General features: G+C 35.6%; 1 protein-coding gene across 2 annotated transcripts in view; it reads right to left on the bottom strand.

Moving 5' to 3' along the window:
• Rich (Guanine nucleotide exchange factor subunit Rich) overlaps window positions 1–18008 on the bottom strand; it is a 579939-nt gene that overhangs the window by 380542 nt on the left and 181389 nt on the right. For both annotated transcript variants that reach the window (XM_090378010.1, XM_090378009.1), the window contains exon 12: window positions 12454–12642. In XM_090378010.1, the coding sequence (XP_090234136.1) occupies window positions 12454–12642 (189 nt within the window). The remainder of the gene's footprint in view (window positions 1–12453; window positions 12643–18008) is intronic.

Genomic DNA, 18008 nt, shown 5'->3' on the forward strand with positions numbered 1-18008 from the left:
GAGAAATTTGAAAAGTGAAGTAAGTTTCCTGAAGACAAAGGGCAACTGGAGAAAATCTATTTATTAGATATTGGATATCGACTGTATTGCAACGAAAGCCTCTGCAGTTCCATTGTAAAATACAAGGCATTATTTGTGTTTAGTTGATGGAGCTGATTCTGACTGCTTTTTGAAAGTGACTGGTTTATGGCATTCCAATTTGTGTTTGTCTTTTTTTTGGAAGACTGGCCGACCAGTGTCCATTTCTTCCTCTTCAGCATGGATTTATAAAAGAGGATCTTCCTCTATAGATGTTCCATCTGTGTCCATGGTTGTGTCTCGAATATTTTTGATTATATTTGAATTTGTATTACATGCTGTGGTAGCACTCATTGGAGGAGGAGATTCCGCTGGTATTGTAATAGGAGTATTATTTGCTTGGTCTGAGAGTTTGGGTTGTTGTTTACGTTCATTTGGTTTTTCCACAGAGAGGACAGTTCTAGCCCAATCTGAAATTGAAATATTAGTAGGAACTATAACATTAGTTTGAGTAGAGACTGTTTGGTATTTTTTAACAGCATTAGCATAGGAAATGTTTTTATTCATAGTAGGTGCCACTAGTCTTCTCGCTTCTGGGTAACTCACTTTGTTCTCGACCTTGTATTTTACAATATGTTTCTCTGTTTTCCATTTTTCACAAATTCTGGAATAGGCAGGGTGATCACCTTTGCAATTTGGACAGGTCATTTTTGTTGTCGTACAGTCACTTTGTATGTGATCCGAGGAACCACAGTTGGGGCAGACAGGAACTCCTCTGCATACAGTTTGTGAGTGGCCATACTTTTGACATTTGTAACACCTTAAAGGGTTTGGAATGTAAGGCCGGATTCGGCAAAGTAAATAACCTGCTTTTACAGAGGAGGGTAAGTTGGGTGTATTGAAGGTGAGAATAATGTTTCTTGTAGGTGCAAGTACATTATCTTTTTTGATCATTATTCGTCTTGCTTCAATTACGTGTTGTCCTTGCAGCTCTTGGGTTATTTCTTCCTCAGTAACGTTTAATAAGTCCCAACTGGATATCACACCCTTAGATGAATTTAGGGTTGTGTGCGGGGATATTTTAACTGGAATTCCAGCAAAAACTTGTAAGCTGTAACAGCTTCTCAGAATGTCTGTGGTTGGTGGTTTCTACTAGTAAGTCTCCTGATTGCAGTCTCTTCACCATCTTGGGAGATCCTGCAATACCCTCCAGATGTTTTTGTATGATAAACGGAGACAATTTATTAATGGGCTGACTAGTAAGAGAGTGGATAATTAAGAACGATGGGCAAGGTTGCTCCATCCGATCAGTCTTTTGTCTCTTTGGATTTTCGTTCTCAATATCCTGATGGTCTGTGTTTGCCATGTTTGCTCCTTTTAGCCCTTGGCAAGTGGTCTTACTTGCCAAGATTTCCGGCCCCGCCACGGGGAGGCAGGAGCAGTGTCGCTAGGAGGCCAAGCGGTTAAAGTGTTAGTTAGTTAGTGGAAATAGAAATATATGGAAAAATAAAGAAAGGTGAGTTTCCTTTCTCTGTTCTAACTTGTGGCTTTTAAGTGTAGAACAATATAGAAATAAAGCTGCTAATAGAAACGTACAAAATTAGAAAAAACTTTAATCGCTTTTGATGAGCACTCTATATATCGCAGAAAAATCGCTTGACCTCGAATTCGCTTGGCACCCGGTGCCGTGTTTTAGTTGCAGGATTGGAATTTGTTTATTTGAATACCGGTTGGTGTAAAGTCTAATTGTTCAATATAAAACAAAAACTTAACAATATGTTATTACATGTGAGAAACTGAATTTCTCAATGACAAAATTATCTTTCTCATTCTGATTAAATTAACATATATGCACTAACATCTACTACGATGAGAATTGCAAAAATTCATAGCATTAATAAGAGTATCTGACTAAAATTTCTTTATAGGTACTGACTTTCTTAACTTGTATGGATACTTTGAACCTGTTCAAATTGAAGTGAATATATTTTGGTTCACTGAACTTCAAATTATTGAGATTTTACTGAAGTCTACTGAAAAAAATTGTAAAATGCCTAAAAATTGACTGTTACATAAATTTTTATTTGCCGACATTTATTGAAGGGTGAATGTGCAGGGTTTTTTTTTTTTAAAACAGGGAAGTTTTTATGCATCATATCACCGTGGTTGGTATTATAAAAGAAGTGCCATAGATGAATCTACTCTTTGTTTCAATCATAATACTTTATATAAGTGGAATAATGGCCTTCTTATATTCATCTAATAGTTTTATTTCTCAAAAATGAATATTTAATGTGTAAATTTCTTTGAGTAAAATCAGGGGGAAAATAAAAGGAAAAAATTTTCAAAATGTGAAAATTCAGATAACTGGAATTCTACTGTACTGCTCTTAGGATATTTACTTTATTTAAGAAACAGTACAAAGATGCTTTATGTTGTCTAGAAAGTTAACGTGTTACCTAGGAGTGACCAAGAAATTTACGTATGCATTTAGATATATTTTATTGTTTGAGAGTTTAAGTTGGTGTTAGAATCAGGCTGCACTGGATATTTCCTACAAAATGAACCAAATATCTTTTGAGCACAGATGTGATAACCACATTACTTTTAATCCACTTATTTTATTTTGTGTGAATGACACAAGACGGTATCAATACTGTGGAGTATAAAGAATTAATCTGGACTGCAAGGAGTGCAGTGCTAAGGACTGAGGAACTCCTTGGGCACATGTTTGGAAAAAAGTATTATCAATGAAAACCAGAAAGATTTTACTGGGCAAGAAGTCTGATAAATTTTCTCAAATGACCCGACAACCCAAATTCAGTTAAGATCATAGAGTATACCATATCTCCAAGTTGTATCAAATTCTTTCCTTATATCAAGAGAAACCATATCTAAATACTGCTTCCTAAGACAGACATTACAAAAATTTGTTTCAGATTTATTAATTAAATCTGATGAGGATCTTGTTTTTGAAAACCATATTGATATGGATTAAAAAAATTGTAGGTTTCCAGGAACCAAGTCAGTCTGTCAAGAATAAAAGATTTACAATTCAATATACTGGAAATAATTTTTAAAGGTGCTAGGAGAGCAAGGAGAATGAAAAGCCCAAATTATAAGGATAACAGTCTTCTAAATACCAGAATCTTTTCCTTTTGTTTTAGAATCTTCACAACTTTGGTAGTAGAAATGCCTGTGACTAAGACAGAATCATCCTTCTGGTTTAGTCTGCTATGATAATCACTACGAAATGGAAGTGGAAGATTTAAAAACTATTGGCAAAACAAATTTACACAAAACATTTTAACATACCTAGGGTATGTTAAATAATGACTTCCAGCACATGGATGTGAGGTGTCTTATATATGTTCTTGTTTATATTCTGGCATAGCCACCAGATCAGACGACTTTACAAAAAATCATGAATACAATTATTACTCATATTTAGCAATCATGCAGACTTGAACTATGGTTCACTCAAAAATATGTCAAACCAAAAATCAATGTTCAGATTTTCAAATTATTATTAGCCATATGGTGCAAGGAAGCCTGAGGCTTATGCTGCACCAGCCAAAAAAAAATTTCTGAGTTACCCTGTGTGTGTGTGTGTGTGTGTGTGTGTGTGTGTGTGTGAGAGAGAGAGAGAGAGAGAGAGAGAGAGAGAAGTAGAAGGAAATCACCAAGAAAGAGAAGAATGATGATATCCAGCTGAGGACCCTGGGTGTGCCAAGCCCATACTCACCAGATGTGAGCCCCTTGGCATAACATTTAAAAGAAACAGAAACAAGCAAATCACTTTATTCAAGTCAGAAAGGAGGACACAAACAGACTTTTTTGCACATTTTTTTTACTTTACACACATGCATCAGTGGAAATTGTTTAAATCTATTTTTACTTTTATCATTTCTTTCTAATTTTATTTTATTTTTATTATGAAAGTTTATAACATGAAATTCAATTTTATTATGAAACCTCATAACAATTGGATATAGCTTAGAATCACTTTGATTACTGCCATCTGTAGCAATCAAACATGGCCCAATTTTTCAGAGCCATTACCTTTTCTATTGTTAGTGAAATTATCCATTCAATTTCTCTAACAACACAACACCTCTTGTTTTTGTCCTTCCATAACCATATTTTTTTTGCTATTTCGCTACCAGGAAACAAATTTCTAAACAATGCACCTGCATGATCAGTACAACATCAATGGGAGTATATGATCAGAGCCTTGTCGATCAATTCGGCCCTGGTAAGATTGTACAAGGCTCAAGGGGTAGAATTTTTTTCAGCCTGGACTATACTTGTTAACAGGAGAGATTGCTTCTACAGGGATGGGATACACTTAAATAGAAAGGGTGCAAGAATATTTGCTGATGCTATCGAGGCAGTGTTAGGTGGGTAGGAAAACTGCTAGCTTGGGGGATACAAAGAAGAATAGATTAACAGTAGCCACTGGCAGAGGTGAAAGAGATTCTTGCACTGCTTCTATTGGAATGAGCAGAAGCCTGAAAAACAAGATTCAGGATATTTCAGAGACTGCTGGAAGTCATTGCAGTACAAGTAAACACATGGGTTGTGTTAGGGTAGGTAAGAATAGAAATAGGTGCATGTATACTTGCGTGTACATCAATGCTAGGAGTTTAGTAAATAAATTTGATGAATTTGACGTATTGCTCAAAACATCAAAGGCAGATATTGTTGGGATATCAGAGACTTGGTGTCACACAGATATAAGGAATGCAGAACTGGAATTTGGGGAGTACAATGTGTACAGGAAGGATAGATGGGATATGAAGGGAGGAGGAGTTATGCTATTAGTTAAGAAACACATAAAATCCAAGGAAGTGAAGCCAGTCGACATCGCTGGACAGTGCAGTGTCGAGTCAGTTTGGTGTGACATAAGCATTGGGCGATCAAAATTGGGAGTAGGAGTGTGTTACAGACCTAATGACTCTGATGAGTATAATAATTAACTGTACAGGGAAATAGAGTGGGCCAGTAAATCAGAGAGTCTTATAATGGGGGATTTTAATTTCCCAGATATTGACTGGAATTTGGGGGCTGGTCACTCACACACTAGCAAGACTTTTGTGGATTTATAGTATGATTGTTTTCTACATCAGCATGTTCGGGAGGCAACTAGAGGGAGGAATACTCTTGATTTGATTACCAGCAGTGATTCTTCATGCATTAAGAATCTGCAGATAAATGAACCACTAAGTGGCAGTGATCACAGTGTGCTGAAGGGGGATTTACTGAAAAAGGTAACTACCATTAGGAGTAAAGGGAAGGGTTATTGCTTTCGTAAAGGTGACTACGATGGACTGAGACAGTATTTAAATTCTATACAGTGGGACCAACTGATGATGTTACCAACAGCAAATGCAAAATGGGAAGCATTCAAAGAACTTATCTTGGAAGCTACTAGGCTTTACATACCAACTAAGAAATATTGTTCAAGGTTTAGGCCTAAATGGATGTCAGATGAACTGATGAGGCATATGGCAGAGAAGAAACATGCATGGGATACATACAAGTTAACACATGACACAGAAGCCTATGATAGATACAAGTTGATCTGTAACCAAGTTACAAAGGAGGTTAGGTAGGCGAAGGCAGATTACGAGAAATCTTTGGCAAGGGATGCAAAGAAAAACAGCAAAGAGTTCTTTACTTATGTAAACTCTAGAAGGAAGGGAATGAATCAGATTGGTCCACTTGATATCGATGGGTCAACTGTTGATGATCCTGCTCAGGTAGCTAACAAACTAAATGAATATTTTGCATCGACATTCACACATGAGGAGTTATTTAGCGAGGAGAAAGCCAGAGGTGTATTCAACTCTAGCAGTAAGCTAGAGAATCTTGTAATAACTGAGAGTAAAGTGGAGGAGAAATTGTTGAAGATAAACACAAGAAAGGCACCCCGGGTGGATGGGATCTATCCAGTTATATTAATGGAGGCAGCAGAGGAAGTAAGCAAACTCTTAGCCATAATTATGAGAGCTTCCTTGGACTCAGGGGAGTTACCCACAGACTGGAGATGTGCAAATGTGACCCTAATTCACAAAGGAGGATCAAAGGCTGACACAAGCAATTATAGACCTGTGAGTTTAACTTCTGTTCCAGGAAAATTAATGGAGGCACTAGTTAAAGAAGCACTGCAGGACCATTTAGACAAGACTTCAGTTATAGCTCGGACACAGCATGGTTTTGTTAAGGAGAAGTCTTGCCTGACCAATTTGATTGGATAATATGATGCAGTCACAAAGGAACTGGATGCAGGGAATAACTTTGATATTATATACTTGGATCTTAGAAAGGCTTTTGATACTGTTGCACATGGAAGACTGCTGCACAAATTGGAGCAGTGTGACATTGGAGGCAAATTGCTGCTGTGGATAAAGGGGTGGCTGAGGGGGAGAAGACAGAGAGTGGTAATCAATGGACACTGCTCGTCGTGTCATAATGTTATTAGTGGAGTCCCTCAGGGCTCAGTGTTGGGTCCATTATTGTTTTCTGTATTTATAAATGATATTGATGATGGTATATATCAAGCTTAATGTCGAAGTTTGCAGACGATACAAAGGTAGGCAGGGTTGTCAAGGACACTACTGACACTATGCTGCTGCAACAGAATCTGGAAAGGTTGAGCAGATGGGCTGAGAGGTGGCAAATGAAGTTTAACATTGACAAATGTAAAGTACTACACATGGGAAACAGCAACCCCAGAGCAACGTATCAACTCTGTGGTACTACACTGACAGTGGTAGAGAATGAAAGGGACCTGGGGGTGGTTGTGCAGGCAGATATGAAGTTCTCTGAGCAGTGCAGACAGGCTGCAAGAGTAGCTCATGGTGTATTGTCAATGATATATAGGAATTTTTCTAGCAGGGATAAGGAGGTGATATGTTGTTCTGGGGTTGCTGTTTCCCATGTGTAGTACTTTACATTTGGCAATGGTTAGGCCACACCTAGAGTACTGTATACAGGTCTGGAGGCCTCATTTCCAGAAGGATGTAGAGCTGCTGGAACGAGTACAGAGAAGGGCAACAAGATTAGTGAATGGAACAAAGGGGTGCTCTTACGAAGAAAGGCTTAAGTTTTGCAAATTAGTGTCTGGAGACTAGGCACCAGGGAGGTGATCTGATAGCGGTGTATAAAGCATTGAATGGTTTGAGCATGCTCAATGCTGATGGGATTCTTCCTCTCGCTCAGATAATCACCCGAGAGGACATAAATTCAAATTGTGGAAAGACATATGTAGTATAGACGTGCGGAAATTTGCCTTTAGCCAGCAAGTGGTTGGTTGGTGGAACAGACTTCCATCCCTTGTCGTGGAAGTTGATAGCCTAAATAAGTTTAAGGCTCAGCTGGACAGGTATTTTCAATGAACAGAGGGGTGAAGTGGAAGTGGTTTATTTTTTTTATTTTATTTATTTTTTTTTTTTTTTTGGCTGATGCTGCATAAGCTTGCTTTCTTGCATCAAATGCCTCTACTAATGCTAAACCCACAGGAAGATTGTACTATGCTAAAAGATGAAAATAAATGTTTGCATTACATCATCGTCACTATGAAATACTAAATATATTTTTCATTTCTTTTTATGCACTGCACGTTGTCCTTATGCACGTTATCCTTATGCTTATCCTTACGTTTGCAAATGCCTTATTACATAGCATATTCTGCCAACTGAAATTGAAAAACCACAGTTATACACAGTACATGAGGCAAACATGTTTCTATTTACAACACAGGAAGTCCTCATTATTTGATGTTACATTCTTGCTTAGCATGCATTTGTTAACTTGCTTAACTAAAAAAATTCATATTAATTTCATTAATAGTAAGAAGTGTTAACATCTGAAGATAATTTTAGCATTTTTAAATTATTCCTTTTTTTTTTTTGGTAGTTGTTGGCACATCGGCTTCTGTGGCCATAATGCACCTCCCAAGGTTTTTGCAGTGCTTTGATCCAAGCCCGAGGCGGGATTCGAACCTGCGACCTTTGGGTTGCCAGGCAGGCACTTTTCCCACCTGGCTAGCCCGGTCGGCTTAAATTATTCTAAAAAATATTTAAATAACTGAAAGTAACATTAAGGTTCCAATAAAATTTATAAGAAAATTTGAGAAATTCTGAATAAACACACAAAGCAAACTGATTTTAATAGCAACATGATCTGATGTGAGCTATCACGGAACATAGTGTTAATCTGATAGACAAGCAACAAATAATTAATGTGATAACAAACAATGGGGCAATGAACAATGAGGACTGCATGTACAATGGATAATCTTGCATATATACCTTCTGAAATTTTGTCTTTTTTTTTGCCAATCTTACTGAAAGATTTTGTTAATTATCTTTGCACCAATTAAGTACTATGAAATTAGCATTAGCAGAGGTATACGATGCAAGAAAGCAAGCTTATGCAGCATCAGCCAAAAAAATACCACCCCCCACTTTCAGCTTTCCATTTGTTCCAAATGTCTGTCCAGCTGAGACTTAAATTTATTTAGGCTATCAACTTCTACAACAAAAGATGGAAGTCTGTTCCACCAATCAATCACCCATTGGCTAAAGGCAAACTTTCACACATCCATTCTATAACTGTCTTTTCTCAATTTGAATCTATGCCCCCTCAGGTTCTTAATCCGAGCAACAGGAAGAATCCCATCAGCTTGTTTGTTTGTTTGGTTGGTTTTTTGGAGCATTAGCAACTAAGGCCATATTGCTCCGGGATATGCGGTGGTCATTCCTTGACCTTTCCGCATCCTCCGTATTTGGTGGTGACGGGCTCGAACCCCGGTCTAATCAAGAAGCGTGTGCTACGCACTGCTGCTGCTCCTTCCCACCTGGCTACGGAGGCGCCGTCCCATCAGCATTCAGCTTGCTCAACCCATTCAAGGCCTTATACACCTCAATCAGATCACCTCTCAGGTGCCTACTCTGCAGGTGCTGCTGCTGCAGAACTTAAGCCTTTCTTGGTGAGAGCACCTCTTTGTTCGCCTCACCAATCTTGCTGCCCTTCTTTGTACTCTGTACTAGAAAAAGTACTTCTCTGAACTTTTTCTACCAACTCTACATCCTTCCTAAAATGAGGCCTCAAAACCTGTATACAGTACTTTAGGTGTGGCCTGACCATTGCCTTGTACAATGTGATAATCACTTCCCTGTCCCTGCTAGCAAAATTCCTATATATCATTGATAAGTCTGAATACACATTACAGAGAACAATGCTATTATCTCATGTTCCATTTTGCAATGTACACTAACACACCTGACAGCCAATTCATTGACAAAAATAAGCAAAAATTTGCATTTTTTTTAAAAATACCAGTTTTATTGTAGTTTTACTATTTTTTTATGAAAAGAAAAAGATAGAGAAAAACTGAGTTCTTAAAAAAAGACAGAGAAACTGTCACCAACTTTGACAGTTAAATAGATAAGGGATAAAATTGAGGAAAAAAGATGGATTCGCTATTTTAAATCCAGAGAATTAGCGGCCATGCTTTTGGTACAATGGTGGAAATGTTATAGTATAAAATCGGAGAAAAAGAATCATTTTACAAGAAAGTGTATCATGCTTATTTCAATGTTAGAACTAGTGAGAAAAATCATCAGCGCCTTAGATACGTTGAAAATGAGAGAGAATGGTTTAATGGAAGACAGAAATCCATTACATTCGGTGTACCTATGGTGTGGCAATAAACCAAACATCATATAATGCTATTTTTTCTTATGCAGTATCACAGGATAGAACACCAAGAAACTAAGTAACATAATATTATAATCTGCAGTCAGTTATTCAACTTCTTTCCCACAAAAACGGCAAGATTTTAAGATTGTAAACAACTGGCTTACATAATACTATTAAAAATATTATCATAAAAACTTCTAAAGTGGAGAAGGATAGGATTCTAGAAAGCATCACCGCCTGTAGTGCCATAAACCTTCGGAAATTATTACCTCTTAAACTTGCTGATATTTCAACCTTTCTCATAAAATATCCATTAAATACACCAAAGGTTAAGCAATTCTATTCAAAGGAAAGTCCATTTTCATACATTACAAAGTCAGACATTTTGTATATCAAATTCATTTGTCTAATATTTCGGCACGAGTGTATACAAAGTCAAAAAATTCACAAACTGAACTAATATTTGGGAAATCATAAGGTTTATGGGCTGTTCAGATGGATCTCTTTCAAAGTGGTCCCCTTGGCACTGTGTATATATACATACATACATATATACACATACATACATATATACACATATATATATATATATATACACACATACATACATACATACATACATACATACATACATACATACGTTTACAATAGTTCGATTTTCTTAAATACTGGTGTTTTTTACATATAGGTATTGGCGTTAATACAATACTGGTCTTTAAGCTAGCCTTGTCCCGGTTATCTTAAATTCACATGGCCTATACATTTAGGATTTAGAAACTTATTGCGTATTGCTAAAGAAATTTTTCATGATAATTACTGATGAAAATTTTTTTTATGTATCTGTAGCAATAGGTAATTATCAATACTATTTTATACCTATATAATAATATTTATACATTTCTGCTTTACATCACGTGGCCGTCAATCCCCTACTTCGTCGGGGGCTTTGAGTGGATTAACAGCCCATTCGATGTAATGCTTTTATACTTACTTGTTTCTGTTTGTATCTATCACAGCTTTGCTATTTTATTTAATTCTGGATACTAAGGATTTATGTTTATATTAATTTTCTTAATTATTGTTAGCTAAACTAGTATTAATTATGAATTAGTTAATTTTTTTACAATCTCTTCAGCAACTGTGATAGAATACACAATGCCCAACGGGTAAGCATTTTATACTACAACTACTTACTTAATGTGGTCCAGTGTAGGTCGTAGAGTCGAAAAGGGAATTTCCCGCTTTTAATTTGTTTTTATGTATGGTTATTTTTATGGCGTAGTCGCATTAGCATTTCACTGTGTGCTGATGTCGCATTGGCCGAAGTCCCCGATTTTCAAGCCAATGCCTATTATGGTGGTTTGTTGTTGGTTCGATGAAATTCTGTTAAATTTCTGTAGTTTGTGTTAACTTGTGGATTAAATTCCTTTATTTACATGTGTATTTACATTAATTTTTACATTTGTTTTATGCCTTACCTCGGACTGTCTGGAAAAACAAACAACTTAGATACTGCAGCCCATTTCTTGGATCTAGGCATTCAGTTAAAGAATAACATAGCCTACATCAACCTGTACAACAAACGTGAAGCTTTCAACTTTAGCATAGTCAGCCTTACACAATGGAATTCAAATATTTCCAAAAAAGTACATGCCAACGTTATTCTAGCACAATGCATCAGAATAGCAACCATATGCAGCAATAATGAAACAGCCATTTATAACATCAGGATATTATACAAGAAACTCAAGAACAACCTTTTTCCTATAGCATATCTACACCATCATATCAGTAAAGCCCTTAACATATTAAGGCACAAGAATATAAAAGATATCAAGATAAATAGCATTATCGACATATAATTAATCCCATACACATCTAGTATGTATATAGTGTAAATACAATACACTAGGCCTCTGTGGTGTCTTACAGTCTGGAAAACTCGTACCCACCAATTGGCCAATCACAGTGTATTTATATTGTAATTATCTTGTAATTATGAGCATTCTTAACTTTATTTATATTTATATTTAATTATATTATATTCTAACTTAACTATATTGCATTTTGACACTTTGTACACAACTGACCTTAAGTACATGATGCACGAGCTCCCAGCCATTCGTTCAGGGTCCTAACTATAGGAACGGGTTTGCAACCCCGAACTACCCTAGCATAACTACATATTTCTACCATAATCATCTTTCCACTTTACTAGCCTCTACATTTTATGCCGTGATCCATTAGTTTACCGAACGCGATATTCAGAGCTCTATTTTTCTAACTTTACATGCAAGGTTGGCAAGGTTGGCTCTATTTTTCTAACCACACATGCAAGGTTGGCAAGCTGTTTGCCCTCATTCTATACAAGAGAGAAATAGCCAACAGATGTAGCAGTGTACAATTTCAGTGATATTGAATAATTAAATTATATTGAAAAGTGCATCTTCATTCCTAGAAACCAAGTTGAAAACTAACTCATCTTATACAAGAGAGAAATAGCCAACAGATGTAGCAGTGTGCAATTTCAGTGATATTGAATAATTACATTATATTGAAAAGTGCATCTTCATTCCTAGAAACCAAGTTGAAAACTAACTCTCCTAAGTAAAAATGTTGCAGATTGCTCACCTCGAGACTATTCTCAGCATTTATTTTTGTAATCGTTATTCTTAGTATGATCTTATAATATCTAAGTAATTAAAATACATAAAAAATTAAACTCACAGGAACAACAATCCACTGTCTGCTTCCAACAAATAATCTGTGTTGTCCAGATAAATAATAAGAATGATTTTTTGGCTCTCCTTCACTCGGAATTTGTAAAATAGTATTAGATGAGGAATGTAACAATTCAGCACCAGCACTGATGTACAGCTTATCTTCTGATTGTAGGAAGACATGCTTTCGACCTGTCTAAGAATAGTAATTCTGTCTCAGCTTAACAGAACATATATTTTATATAATCTGTATATGCATCATATATAATACTGCCTTAGTATTTCAAATATATAAAGTACCAGTTGATGGGGAATGTAACAATTCAGAAACTGAATTCTGTGCTGCTTGTGGGAGAATTAAGGATGTATTTCTATTGTTGGTATGTATTTCTACTTGCAGAACTAATTTTCAAGGCTTGCAGACCACTCTATTAATCTTTCATAAGCAGCCATTGCATTTTCACATAATTAGAAAACATAATCACAAAATGACTGTCATTTATAATATAATATAATATAATATAATATAATATAATATAATATAATAAATGAATAAGAAGGTTACCTCAATAATTGTATTTATTTGTTAACTGATTTATAATATAGAACATGTTGAGCCTTGTTGCTATTATATTTATTAATATATAATAAAATATAATATAACATAACATAATATAATACAGTAGACTCTCGATTTTCCGGGATGGATGGTAAAAATAAATTCCCAGATAATCGATTTCCCGGTTAATCCAAAAATACAGTAAGTTCCCGACATACATAAGAGATACGTTTCATGACTTCTTACGTAAGTCGAGTTTTACATAACTCTGGAATGACTAATAAAATATTGCTGCTATATCCTAATATGCCAAAATTACAAAAACCACAATGTCCTCACAGAAGAATGAAGAAAAATAGTTATATATTTTTAATTAGTTCAATTAAAAACTTTATCTGGGGACAGCGATGAAGTAGCCGGAGTGGCACATAAGAAAATAAAACATAAAAGGAAGAAAAAAACGCATGTTATTGTACTGTAAAAACTGATATGTATTTTGTAGTCTTGGTTATTATAGTTGACCTTCATTGGTGCCGATAGGTTCACCATTTCTCGTATTCTCTCTTTCTCCTTTATTGTGTTCACTGTTGCCACTGACAAATCTGAATTCCACATCATACTTGTTAATGTTTGGCCATTTTCATACATCATTATTTTAATATTCTGATCCAACTCAATTGCTTTCCTTTTCTTTATAAATTTACTAGTACCGCTGTCACTTATTCTCTTAGTTGGCACCATGATAACGGTCAAAATTAAATTTTCTGAAAAGAACTTCACAAGGTTATCACCCCACGCGAGCTCACATTTTACTAAAGCATATTTCTGATTTCTGGAGGTCACTGGCAAAAAACAAAAACAATTTGCACTTTCCGGGTTATTGGGCTTGTCTGTAGTGTAACCAATTATAAACAGGTAGTAAACTAGATCTAATTGCATTTGCTATAGTACTGATAGCCGTAATTCTGTGGGTTTTTACGTTATTATGGTGAAATGTGTGTCCCCTTCACTGAAAGCTTCAGTAATATAAGTCCGAATCTACATAAGGCGGGGACTTACAGTATCGAAAATGTTCAGCAACCTACATAAAAAGTATGGCGATTGATAAAAAACTAAAAAAACTTACCACGCACTACTCGCATGTCTAATACGCGAGTAGTGCGTATTGAACGTGCATTTATGTTTTACAATGTCAATTTTAAATCTAATAGCTTCCCTTTATTTTTTACAATGTCACGTATAGTTTGGTCACCAGCTTTTGATTAATTTCAAGTTTTTCTTTAATTGAAAGCACAACTCTTGCGTTTGCCCAACATTTTTGCGATTTCTAAACAAAAAAAAAGAAGGTACTATAAAAAAAAAAATTTCCGACATCTCTGACATAAATGAAACAAAATTTGTGTCCTTTTGCAGTGCGACGAAACACAACAATCGACGCGATACACTAAATCAAACTAAATATATATATTTTTTTTCTTTTCTGAGTGGCAGGTGTGAAGACAGCAGGGATTACAAGATAATAGGTACACTAATCTCCTAATGACTACTTATAACGCCGCTTCTTGTCGCTTATTTACGACTTGCATAATATCTGTTTATAGCTATTCTAGTTATTACTTGAATTTTATGATTTCTGGTTGATTTTTTTTTTTTTTTTTTTTGAGCCTTGAAGTTTCCCGGTTAATCTGATCCTGGTAAATCGAGAGTCTGCTGTATAATATAATATAATAGTAACACAGTATAAAAGAATTAATAATTTAAGAAAAGATTCTAGGAAGGAGTTTATATACTATGTGAATATAATTTCCACACTATAAATGTATTAATATATAGTATGAATTGCCAAAGTTACATAGCTCAACTTATTTTTGTATTTAGATATATAAAGCTATACTTAATATTCAGATGGCCTTTGTTAATGAGATTTTGGCAGGAACTTTGTAATTTGAGACTAGTAAATTATAGTTCAGCAAGCTGTAATAGTCAATTGCAGTGTTCTAAAGTATAATAAATAGTTCTGAATTCATAGTAAAATATTTTGCCATTAAAAATTTTTATTGGAAGAAATTATGAATTCATCTAGAAAAGTTAGTCATATCATGCCAAACAATGTAGTAACTGATGACAGAATGGCCAACAGCAATTCTGTGAATTGATGATTGCACTCAACACATACATGCCAAGTTTTCATTAGCTAATGGAGAGAGATTTCTTTGTGCAAGATTCGAGGGTATAATGAACTAAATTGAGAACTCGACATACAGTCAGGCATGACTGAGTTGCTGAGGAAGCGAGCTGATGACCAAGAGCACATTCAATCTTGTTGCTCATCATCAATTCCAGCACTGATCCTATGTTAAATGATGTGTTCCTGAATCCAGCCTGGAAATTAACCAATGCAGAATGCTTTAGTTAATGCTTAGAATCCCCAAGTAAGTTTATCTCCACAGGAAATAGTCTTACTTGGGTACTCAAACTTCTGCCATAAAGACAAATAGTATAGAAACAGAATATGTTTAGTGGGAGAAAAATCAGACGATGTAATAAACACTTTATCACCTTTAAAGGGACTATTAAGTGTTTGGTAATACACGAGGGAACTAATTATTTAAAGCTTAAATGAATCGATATATAATATATGAAATATAAAGTGACATTAAAAAATTCTCACTTTTTTAATTCCAGTTTATTTCCCCTAGCATGCTTTGTCTGTGAAAGGGTCAGAATACTATCATCAAGTTAATTCAATCCATTTAAAGCCTTAAACACTTCAATCAGGTCTCCACAGAAATGCCTAGTTCACAAGAGCTGCAATTTGCAAAATCAGTCTTTTTTGGTACAAGTACCTCTGTGTTCTTCACTAATCTTGTTGCTCTATTCTGCATCCATTCCAAGAGATCCACATCTTTCTTAGAATTAGACTTTCAGACGTGTACACAGTACTCAAGATGTGACCTAACCATTACCTTATACAATGAAATAACTACCACTTTGTCCTTGCTGGGAAAGCTCCTGTATATATCAATGACAGACCCTCATGACCTGTACTGGCAGTCTGTCTGCACTGCTCAGAGAACTTCATGTTGGACTGTACAATCGCTTTAACCACTACCTCCATTATTTTCCCTGGAACATAAATCAAGATTACGGGTCTATAATTTTTCATGTTACCCTTGAATCCCTTTTGTGAATAGGAGATGTCTGCATATCTCCAATCTACACGAACCTCCCCGAAATCTAAGGACACACTCATAATTATGACCAAGTGTTTGCTTATTTCTTTTGCTGCTACTTTTAAAATAATTGGATAGATCCCATCAGCCCCAGGAGCCTTATTTACTTTTAGCTTCAGCAAATTCTCTTCCACTTTCTTCTCAGTTATAGCAATTCAGGGATGAGAACACTTCTGGTGTTCTCATTCCTGAAAACTTTTTCATGTGCAAATCTAGATGTTTATCTTAATCTAGATCTTAATAATTTTCTTTGCGTTATTAGCAAAGGATTTCTCATAATCTGTCTTAGATTGCCTGACCCCTTAATGACCTGACTGCAGACTAGTTTGTACTTGTAAGATTCCATGTCCCCTGCTAATTTAAAATTATCCCACATATTTTTCTTCTTGGCAACTGGTCCCATCAGTTCATCTGACATCCATTTAGATCTAAACCTTGAACTATATCTTTTTTTTTTTTTTTTTTTTTTTTGTATAGTAGTAGTAGTAGCAGCAGCGGCATGTGATACAAGAAAGCAAGTGTATGAGCTTATGCAGCATCAGCTAAAAAAAGCTTAGATTCTTTTATTACTTAACTGAATGTCTACCATTTAGAATTTGCGGTTTGTAGCATCATCATTTCATCTCACTGAAAGGAATTTGTCTGAAAATCTTACTAAAAGAAAACTGTCTAAGACAACTGTAGTTACTTTTACTAAAGCAAAATCCCTTCCCCTTGACAATAGTTATATCTTTAAGTATATTTACATCAATATATTATAATCATTGCCACCAAGTGGGCCTTTTATCTGAACATATTAATGCATGAAGAGTTGCTGCTAATAAACAGATCAAGTTATTGCTTAATCCCATTGTGTCTCAAACACGCTGATGTTATAAATCCACTAAATCTTGCTGTGTGTGTGTGTGTGTATGTGTGTGTGTGCGCGTAATCGAACCATAAGTTCCAGTCAATATCTGAAAGTTAAAATTCTCCATCATAAGACAATCTAATTTAATGGTCCACTCTATTTGCCTGTACAGTTTTTTGTTCACCAATCACAGCTGTTAGATCTATAACATATTCCTACTCCCATTTTTGCTTTCCCACGGCTAATATCATACCAGTTTGCAGTGGGATGTTATAGATCAAATAACTCCAAGGAATATGATAGAAATCTCTTTAAACAATTTGAGTCAATGAAAAATGGGTGCTTGCCGTCGAGAAAAATGTAACTGGGGGCTCACCAGGGACTCAAGACTCTAGTAACCTACCAAGTGATGCACTCTCGATTTGGGCCCAAGAGCAGAATAGCCAAGTGCAAACTGCTCTCGTTCAAAAGGAGTTAGTTCTATTAGGAGACTCCACTGTCAGGGAAACAGGAAATATTTTTTGTAATAAGGATAGGTGGACTAGGATCAGATTGTCTGCCGGGAGCAACAATTAATGATGTCACCCACAGACTGTCAGATTTTAAGGGGGGTTAAGTAAATATTATTATACATGTGGGGACTAATTATATTAAGCACACACAATCTGACCATTTGTTAAACCAATATAGCACCATGCTGAAGAAATGCTGCGAGTTAGGTTAGAATGTCTATGTGTCTGCAATTCTGTCCAGGCATCACAGGAGGGATTACGTGCTGAAGTCTTGTGGATTAATTCAAGACTCGAAAGACTCTAAAAGGCTTTTGGTGAAATTTTTTATCAGCTTGGCCTACACTTGTAGGTAGAAGGAATCTGTTTTGTAGAGATGGGATACATTTAAAGACAGCTGGTGCAAGGGCT

This window comes from Mastigoproctus giganteus, chromosome 7 (assembly GCF_048544385.1).
Source record: "Mastigoproctus giganteus isolate SK-2022 chromosome 7, ASM4854438v1, whole genome shotgun sequence".
NCBI classification, from domain to species: domain Eukaryota; kingdom Metazoa; phylum Arthropoda; class Arachnida; order Uropygi; family Thelyphonidae; genus Mastigoproctus; species Mastigoproctus giganteus.